This window comes from Telopea speciosissima, chromosome 6 (assembly GCF_018873765.1).
Source record: "Telopea speciosissima isolate NSW1024214 ecotype Mountain lineage chromosome 6, Tspe_v1, whole genome shotgun sequence".
Taxonomy (NCBI): Eukaryota; Viridiplantae; Streptophyta; class Magnoliopsida; order Proteales; family Proteaceae; genus Telopea; species Telopea speciosissima.
Window position 1 is genome coordinate 26,676,077 of NC_057921.1, and position 10,303 is coordinate 26,686,379.

The 10,303-nt window shown below is 44.6% G+C and overlaps 1 protein-coding gene across 1 annotated transcript; it reads right to left on the reverse strand.

The window, feature by feature from the left end:
* Positions 1–3,045: 3,045 nt before the first annotated feature.
* Positions 3,046–3,540, reverse strand: LOC122665565. The gene has a single exon (XM_043861719.1). The coding sequence runs from the start codon at positions 3,538–3,540 to the stop codon at positions 3,046–3,048; it is 495 nt and encodes a 164-aa protein (XP_043717654.1).
* Positions 3,541–10,303: the final 6,763 nt, after the last annotated feature.

Consider the following 10,303-nt stretch of genomic DNA (forward strand, 5'->3'; position numbering starts at 1 on the left):
CATATCAAGTCCGGAAGGCTATCTTGTTGATGTCATCTTCCTTGACTTGAAGCTGATGATAACCAAATCTAAGAACAATCTTCGAAAAGACTTTGGGTCATAGGCATTGCTATTTTGGAGAAGCTTTCTATGAATCTTCTGTAGTATCCAACTGACCCAGGAAACTTCTTATCTCTGTCACTGTCTTGGGCCTTTCATAGTTAGTTATTGCTTCCACCATGCTTGGATCCACTTCGATCCCTTTTGCTGAAATCACATGGCCTAAAACCCTACTTGTGGTAGCTAAAATTCACATTTGGTGAATTTGGCATATAATTACTTTTTTTGCAACCTTTGCATCACAAACCTCAAGTGCTCGGAGTATTCTTCTTCATTCTTAGAGTAAATCAAGATGTCATTAATGAATATTATAACAAACTTATTCAAGGCATCATGGAAAACTCTATTCATTAAGTTCATAAAAGTTGCCGGTGCATTTGTAAGACCAAAAGGCATTATTAGGAACTCATAATGCCCATATCAAGTCCGGAAGGCTATCTTGTTGATGTCATCTTCCTTGACTTGAAGCTGATGATATCCAAATCTAAGAACAATCTTCGAAAAGACTTTGGGTCATAGGCATTGCTATTTTGGAGAAGCTTTCTATGAATCTTCTGTAGTATCCAACTGACCCAGGAAACTTCTTATCTCTGTCACTGTCTTGGGCCTTTCATAGTTAGTTATTGCTTCCACCATGCTTGGATCCACTTCGATCCCTTTTGCTGAAACCACATGGCCTAAAACCCTACTTGTGGTAGCTAAAATTCACATTTGGTGAATTTGACATATAAGTACTTTTTTTGCAACCTTTGCATCACAAACCTCAAGTGCTCGGAGTATTCTTCTTCATTCTTAGAGTAAATCAAGATGTCATTAATGAATACTATAACAAACTTATCCAAGGCATCATGGAAAACTCTATTCATTAAGTTCATAGAGGTTGTCTGTGCATTTGTAAGACCAAAAGACATTATTAGGAACTCATAATACCCATATCAAGTCCGGAAGGCTGTCTTGTTGATGTCATCTTCCTTGACTCGAAGCTGATGATATCCAAATCTAAGAACAATCTTCGAAAAGACTTTGGGTCATAGGCATTGCTATTTTGGAGAAGCTTTCTATGAATCTTCTGTAGTATTCAACTAACCCAGGAAACTTCTTATCTCTGTCACTGTCTTGGGCCTTTCATAGTTAATTATTGCTTCCACCATGCTTGGATCCACTTCGATCCCTTTTGCTGAAATCACATGGCCTAAAACCTACTTGTGGTAGCCAAAATTCACATTTGATGAATTTGGCATATAATTACTTTTTTCACAACCTTTGCATCACAAACCTCAAGTGCTCGGAGTATTCTTCTTCATTCTTAGAGTAAACCAAGATGTCATCAATGAATACTATAACAAACTTATCCAAGGCATCATGGAAAACTCTATTTATTATGTTCATAAAGGTTGCCGGTGCATTTGTAAGGCCAAAAGACATTATTAGAAACTCATAATACCCATATCAAGTTCGGAAGGCTGTCTTGTTGATGTCATCTTCCTTGACTCGAAGCTGATGATAACCAAATCTAAGAACAATCTTCGAAAAGACTTTGGCACCCTGAAGTTGATCAAATAGATCATCAATTCTTGGTAATAGGTATCTGTTCTTAATTGTCAACTTGTTCAACTCCCGGTAATCTATGCACATTCGCATACTTCCATGCATCCTTCTTCTTAACAAACAATACCGGTGTACCCCAAGGTGAAACACTTGGCCTTATAAACCCCTTCTTCAATAGATCATGTAGCTGAATTTATAACTCGTTCAACTCACTTGGCGCCATTCTAGAAGGTGCTTAGGCACTGGTGCCATTCCAAGAAGCAACTCAATTACAAATTCTGTTTCCCTAGGTGGAGGTGGACTTGTCAAGCCATCAGGGAAAACATCTGGATATTCCTTAACCATTGGAATTTCTGACATTGGCCTAACCTCAGTCTTAGTATCCATTACCAAGACAAGGTATCCCTGGCAGCCTTATCAAACAACTTCTTCATCCAAAGTGCCGATATAATAGTTCTCCTTGGCTTCTTCTTTTTGTCGCCCACAAAGATGAACCCTTCCTCACCTCTAGGCTTGAATATTCCTCTGCACAAAGTACATTTGTCTTGTATGCCGCCAACCAATCCATACCCAATATGACATTAAAGTTTGTCATATCAAGCTAAATCAAATGGGTTATCATCTCCCGAGTAGCAATCTTTACAGAACACAGTTCAAATACTGTGCTTAGTTTTATCACTGACCCCGTGGGTGTACTAACTACTAAGCCACTCGTCAAACTCTTTGGCAAAATCCCCATTCTCTTTACGAAGGATGGAGGTACAAGGAATGCGTGGCCCCAGTGTCAAACAGTGTGTATGTTGGTGAAGAACAAACAAGAATGATACCTATATGATGAAGACTTAGTGAATGCATATGCATGACATCAAATAATGAATATGCCAATGATGCATAGACAAGGATGATACCTATGACAACTGTCTGGTTTGCCTCAGCATCATCAATAGAGATGAAGTAAACTCGACCCTGAGGCTGATTGCCCTGTTGTCGAAAAGGAAGTAGGACTCTTCGATTGAAACAGGTTCTTGATATGTGGCCCATATGGCCACAATTGTAGCATTTCACTTCTTGATTGGCTGCTGGTGTTGATGCCTCTATAGCCTTTGTATTAGGATTTGCATACACAGGCTTAGGAGCTGATGATCCTGTGTCAGCCTTCAGAGACTGAGATGAGGCTGAACTGTAGTAGGATGGCTTAGAGAACTTACTGTATCCCGATCTGTAAAAGGTACAGATCTCTTGCCTGACCCTTGGTTTCCCAGGAAGGTGTCTCTCTGTTTATATTCAATTCTCTTGGCTAGTTGCACTACTTCAGAATAGCCCTGAGCCATGTGTGCTAACATGAATGTAGCAATTAATGGCCTCAAACCATCCTTGAATTGTTGTGCTTTGGCTTCATCAGTATTCAAGTGAGGGGGGGAGGGCGCAGAAAAAGAGTTCTTCGAACTTCTGTTGGTATTCTAAGACTAACTTAGGCCCCTGAGTCAGCTCTGCTAGTTCGATTTCCTTCTTCTTCTTTACACTGCTTAGAAAATAGATGCCAAAGAAAGCTTCCTTGAATATCTCCCAAGTCAGATTGGGATGCGCAACAGCTAGAATAGGCTTAGTGATTTGCCACCATACTTCTGCCTCGTGCTGGACCTTATATCTAGCATGAGTGACCTTCTGCTCTTCGATGCAACCAAAAAACTCAAAAGCATTTTCCATTTCTTTCGCCCACTTGACTAGTTGCAGAGGTTCTTTAGAAATTCCAGCAAAGGTGAGTGGCTGAATCTTCAAGAACCTTTCCATTAAACGTCCATTTGCATCATTGGCTAGTACAACAGGAGCTATTGCAAGTATAGGAGCAGCAGGGGCTGTGGGAGCTACTGGTGGGGCCTGCATAGTTCTCATGGTAGCTTGAAATTGGTTGGTCATGGTGGTCATAAACTGCTGCATCTATTGTTGTTGCCGATTCATCATATTATCCATGATTTTGGTAACATCATGGGCCGTGAGGTTTGAAGGATTTTCATTAATATCCTCCGCTGGCTGATCATTTCCTATGGGATTAGAAGTAGAGGCCATGTTACCACATCCACGGGTGTTCATCTGATGGTAAGTGTTCGGGTGAGATCCCACCATAATTGATCAGTTGAGAAAAGGATCAAACTATTAGCACTTATAATGATAGTTTGATATGCATCAATAACAATACAGTATGAATGCAACAATAACTATCTTGGTTAAGGAACAACATACATTAGAATGCCCTATCTAAGACATTGGACTTGGTCATCCCGTCGATTAAGTATGCTTTCGATGTGGGTAGTATGAAATTGAAGGTATTTCACCCTTCGCTCGATGACATTGAAGTCCCTAGTCATCAAGGTTCGATTATGCCTCATTTGGGATTGAAGATATCTTCGATCATTGATCATCAGTTCAAGCTTACAGTTCAACTCGTCAATATTATCATTGTTGTATTGATATTCTTCGATCTGTTTCAGCGTATAACTCATTTTCGAGTTGCGGTGACGTATCAAGCCGTCATTCCCGATTCCTATAAAAAAATCATTGTAGTATAATATAATACAATACCTATAAATTATTTTTTAACACAAAAATAATACATAGATCATGTATTTATATACACACAAATATGTACAAGTACACACAAGTCAAAAGGTTTATATTTTTATGCCTCTTGCATCAGAAAATCGTTCAAGGGTCCTTTCGAGTGCCATAACCTGCAAAAGAACCAGGGGATGACAAAGGAGAACCGGTGTGGTTCCGGCCTAGGACTCTCCAATGCCAAAGTTAGATCTCCTAAGCAAACAGATGAATAATAGTATTCAAGGTCATTAATGGAGTAGCATACCTTCCTTTTTATAACGGAGTATGGCGGTGTGGAGAGTCCTAGTTTGATGGCGAGTGGTTCGTATAGTGGATAGAGACCCTTGGTAGCAAGGCTCTTCCCTAGTTGGTTATCTCCCTACGGGAGGGAGTATCCCAGTGGTGTTGGGATCCTTGGTAGATAGACACCGGCGTGTGGTGGTAACACCTTTGATGTTTGAGTCCGTCAGGGTGACGTTACCTCTAGGCGGTGGCCTACAGTCCTAGAGATGGTGCATGTCTGTAGTGGCGGTTGGATCACAGTCTAGGCGTCGCGATGTCCAATCTGTGGTGTAGAACCTGATGGAGGCCGCGTCTGAGGGATGCCACGCCTAAGGGAGATCGCGCCCAGGAAGGGGTCGCGCCCAAGAGGATGTCGCGCTCGGGGAGGGGTCGCGCCCGCAAGTGTTCTTATGGTTCACACATAAGCTGGTTCTCTTTCGGGGACACATGGCAGCTCACGATTGGCCAGTGTGATTTTGGGTTTATCATTTGCCCCCCACTCTCTTGGGACGGAGTGTTCAAGAGAGTAGCCTTTTTCATTTTTGTTTTTGGAGCTTTGTCTCCCTTCTGGGTGTTGTTGTTCCTCGCCCTTCGTATGTGGCAGATAGGCCTTAGTAGTCGTTCATCCTTAGTGCCCTTGAGCCTTGGTGGTTGCCGAACCTTGGGTAGGCCTTACGCCTTGGTGGTCTACGGACCTTGGTGGCCAACGGGCCTTGGTGGCATTATGCCTCGGTGATCTACGGACTTTGGTGGCCAATGGGCCTTGGTGAGTATTATGCCTTGGTGGTCTACGGACCTTGGTGGCATTGCGCCTTGGTGGTCTACGGACTTGGTGGCCAATGGGCCTTGGTGGCATTGCGCCTTGGTGGTCTACGGACCTTGGTGGCCAACGGGCCTTGGTAGCATTATGCCTGGGTGGTCTATGGACCTTGATGGTCAACTGGCCTTGGTGGTCTACGGACCTTGGTGGCCAACGGGCCTTGGTGGTCTACGGACCTTGGTGGCCAATGGGCCTTGGTGGCATGACGCCTTGGTGGTCTACGGACTTTGGTGGCCAACGGGCCTTGGAGCTCTACGGGCCTTGGTAGGCAACGGGCCTTGGTGGCATTACACCTTGATATTCGAACCATCTCAAACTTCTCGAACTCCATGAACTTCTCGAATTCTGCCTCTAAACCTCGAACTCGTGTCAAATATGACGTCTCATACTTCCCCCTTTTTGTTTTGTTTTGTTTTTTTTTTTTTGTTTTTTTTGTTTTTCCGATATTGACTCGAATTTGTCTTTGGCACAGACACATCTTTGCTCGAACCTCAACCTCGAACCCTCGCAAACTCCGACCTCAGACCTCGAACCTCGAACCTTCGCTAACTCTGACCTCAGACCTCGACCTCGAACCTCGTCCATGCCCATGGCCTATCGATCACGGTCCTTGGCCGTGGCCAAAGACCCCCTTTTTATTTTTCTTTCTTCTCTCTTTTCTTCTTTGCTTTTGGGCAGCGCCCATTGATGAATACTATGGCCCTTTGGCCGTGGTCTCTTGGCTGTGGTCTCTTGGCTGTAGTCTCTTGGCCTCTTTCTTTTTTTTTTTTTTTTTTTTATCGCTCTCTTTCTTCTCTCTCATCTTTTCTCTTCTTCTCTGTTTTAATAGGTGATGCCCATTGATGACGACCATGGCCCTTTGGCCGTGGCCTCTTGGTCGTGGTCTTTTGTCCTCGGCCATTGGCGGTCATCCTCGGACCTTGACCTCTTGCTCTCTTTATAGTCATTCGACGCTGCTCTCTTGTTATCTTGTGGCTTAGCCTCAATCACCTTCTTCCGAGCCTGTAGTACCTCGACCATGTTGGCAAACTCGTTACACCGCTCCAGAAGCTCCTTCATGGTTCTGGTCTTATGACGTGCCAGGTCTTTGATCAAGTCCAGGTCTCTAATGCCCCCAGCCAAGGCTGCATGCTGGGTCTGGTCGTCTAAGTCTCGGACCTCCAGGGACTCTTTGGTGAACCTGCTGACATACTCCCTGAAGGACTCCCCATGGTTCTGTATCACGTTCAATAGATTGATCGTGGTCTTCTTCTGCTTGACGTTGCTCTGGAAGTGGGTAACGAATTGCTCGCACAGCTCTGCGAACGAACCTATCGACCTTGGTCGTAGTCTGGAGAACCACGAAGTGGCTGTACCCTTGAGGGAGGCAGGGAAGGCTCGACAGGAGACCACATCCGATCCACTGTATAGGGTCATCATCCCATTAAAGTAGTTGATGTGATCATTAGGGTCCGTGGTACCACTGTAGAGTTCGAAGGTGGGTAACTTAAACCTGGAGGGGAGTGTGGCTGACATGATCTCTGTCGAGAATGGGTATTGCCCGGGTATTGAGTGCGTCTCGCCCTTGGTCTGCTTCTTCAGTCCTTCTAGCTTCTCATCCAAATCTCGGAGTCTCTTGTCAAGCTCCTAAACTTATGACTGTCCCTTACGTTTGACTGGTCGTTCACTGCGACCTCATTCTCGTCTTCTCCTGGAAGTTCCCTCCCGCCTTGAGTACTGACGAGATGGTGAAGGGTCACGTCGCGATGAATCTTGACATAAATGTGAGGGGCTTTCTTCTCTGTAGGACTGGCTCCATCCTGGTGCGTAACTCCCCCCTAGTCGACCTTGGAACACCGATCTTCTTATTGAGCGTTCTGGACTGGGTACCACGAATCTGTGCGATGGTGTTCTCCCACGGTCCAACCGTACAGGGAGGTCTGCCGTTCTCCTAGGATGTTGGGAGGGATCTCCCCGTTGCCTGGTGTGTCTCTCAGACCTATCACCCCTGGGAGGTGACCTCCTAGGGCTCTGCTCCTGTCGGGGATCTGTCCTGCGACGGTGGGATGTTGCACGTCGCCTCAGGTAGTCGCGGAAGAGTTATTAGTTGTGGAGGATCTGTCACTTCAAATCATTGATCCGACCCACAGTCGCTGGTGCGTTGGGATCAGGTACTGGTTCTGCGGTGGCGGCTTCAATGGCTAGTTCAGGGTTGAGGTCGATTGCCCCAACTTGTTGGTTCCCAGAGACCTCTCTCTCCTGAGAGACATGGTCGGTGGCTCTGCGGCATGAACTGGAGGAGTTGATCCATTCCCCTCCCTCGCAGCATTGTTGGTAAAGGGAACGGTCTTCTTGCCTTGTGGTGCCATGGTATGAACAGTTATAGAAACAAGCTAGTAGGTGCGATGGCTAGCGTTGTTCCCACAGACGGCGCCAATCTGTTGCGTCAGAAAATCGTTTAAGGGTCCGTTCAAGTGCCGTAACCTACAAAAGAACCAAGGGATGACAAAGGAGAACAGGTGTGGTTCTGGCCTAGGACTCTCCGATGCCAAAGTCAGATCTCCTGAGCAAACAGATGAATAATAATATTTAAGGTCATTAATGGAGTAGCATACCTTCCTTTTTATAGTGGAGTATGGCGGTGTGGAGAGTCCCAGTTTGATGGCGACTGGTCCGTATAGTGGATAGAGACCCTGGGTAGCAGGGCTCTTCCCTGGTTGGTTGTCTCCCTACGGGAGGGAGTTTCCCAGTGGTGTTGGGATCCTTGGTAGATAGGCACCGACGTGTGGTGGTAACACCTTTGGTGTTTGAGTCCGTCAGGGTGATGTGATCTCTAGGCGGTGGCCTAGAGTCTTGGAGATGGTGCATGTCTGCAGTGGCGGTTGGATCAAAGTTTAGGCATCGCAACGTCCAATCTGTGGTGTAGAACCTGATGGAGGCCGCACCCAAGGGAGGCCGCGCCTGAGGGATGCCGCTCCTAAGGGAGATCGCGCCCCTGGGGAGGTCACGCCCAAGAGGAGGTCGCGCCCAAGAAGGGGTTGCTTCAAGAGGAGGTCGCGCCCAAGAGGATGTCGCACCCGGGGAGGGGTCGTGCCTGCGAGTGTTCTTGTGGTTCGCACATAAGCTGGTTCTCTTTCGGGGACACGTGGCAGCTCACGATTGGTCGATGTGATTTTGGGTTTATCAATGCCTTTAAGTATTAAGTTTGAAAATTAAAAAAAAAAATTAGCTTATTGTTTACCTACCGGTCGGACACCCACCGGATTGAGGTAAAATTTTAAATTACCTACCGGTCGACCGATAGACGTTACAGTGGGCTTTTAAATAGAACCGGGTTTCATTTGTTTCATTTCAAACTTTGCCCTTTCCCTCTCTAAGCCTTTAAACTCTCTCAAGAATTCATCTAAAGGTCTTCTAACTTCCTTGGGGCATTCTAACACAAGATCTACTCATCCAATCTACAAGTAAGTGTTCTAAACTCCAAATGTTTTCTCCTAAACATAACTTAGTTTTCTTACCATTTCCTAAGTTCTAGGGTAATGTAAAGATCTTTTTGGTACTTCTTGTTCATTTCTTCTATTCTTTGTTTTGGTTTACTCATTTCTTACATGCAACACTGCCCTCTACCATTTCTTTGTCATTTTCATAATTCCTACTCACTCTTATGCTCTTTATTTTTGCAATGTACCAACTGTGCACCAAGTGTTTCTAAAAATTCTCAAACGACCTTTTTACCTTATTACTTGTTTATTTTAAAATTTAATACGCTTCTAATGTATTCAATATCATTCCTCTATTTTTCCTTCCCTTTTACTTTCTTTCTTTCTTTTTTGTATCTCTTATCCATAATTTCTTCCTCTAACTATATACTAAACTATGCATGCCAAGTGTTTGTAAAAATGTATTTTTTTATCTTTATCTTTCCTAAGTTCTAATCCTCTCATTTCCTACAAAAATTCTATTGTCCTATATATATATATATATATATATATTTATCTTATTATGTACTTATACTAACTTTTTTTCATTGTTGATTTTCTTTTCTTAAAGTGCATCACTTAACTAAGAATGGTTGTAGCCCAAGATAGAGGCGGTAGGGGTCGAGGTGGTAGGGGAAGAGGTCTTCCCCTAATGGGCCCAGGCTTTGACCACTTCTGGTTCCAAAATGCACTAGCGGAAGAGCAGTTTGCTGATTTCTTCATGAACCTACCCATTGAACATGAAAGGGGAATTAATGTAGAAGACTTGGCTGCTATCAAGGTCCAAGAGAGGTTTGAGAGTTTGGGGTGGCTACCAATATTATAACCGGACTTCCCATATTATCCTCGCCTTGTGCGGCACTTTTACTGCAACATGACTTACAGGCACGAGGGAGAAGATGACTTTCTTATCTCTAGTTATGTGAAAGGACATCGTTTCTTGTTTAACATTGCCTAGCTTGCACAGATATTAGGGATTTTTGCTGAAGGAGAGAGAAGATGTTGTCCTCCAAGGACTAAAGTGAGGGACTTTCTTTCTGAGGTGGAGCGCGAGATTATCTTCTTTGTCCTCACTGATGGAAGGTCTTATGAAAAGGTAAAATCAGAGTTGGAGTATGTGCCTTCAGCCCGAGTTCTTTTTAGGATCTGTGGGAACAATATAGTTCCCAAGGGAGGGCACCGTACCGAGATCTCTCTCATTCAGGTCTTCGCTACTTTTTACCTATACATGGGATACCCTACTTGCTTGCCCTACCTCATCATGCGGGTAATGGCTAACCGTAGCGACAACCCTGGAGACGGGAACATACCATACAGGAGACTTCTCACGAGGATTTTCATGCATTATGGGGTGAGCCTTCAGCGTGAGGAGACTTCACTTCACAAGTCTTTGAATATAGATCGCATTTCCTTATGCAAGATGAGCATGCCAGATAAACCATACTCTCCAGTTATGATAAAGGATGCCCCTGGAGTTGAGGCACTGATCGAGGAAGAGGAG

Excerpts from the sequence above, each read along its gene's own strand:
- LOC122665565 (XM_043861719.1), bottom strand. The coding sequence starts at position 3,540 with ATGAGAACTATGCAGGCCCCACCAGTAGCTCCCACAGCCCCTGCTGCT.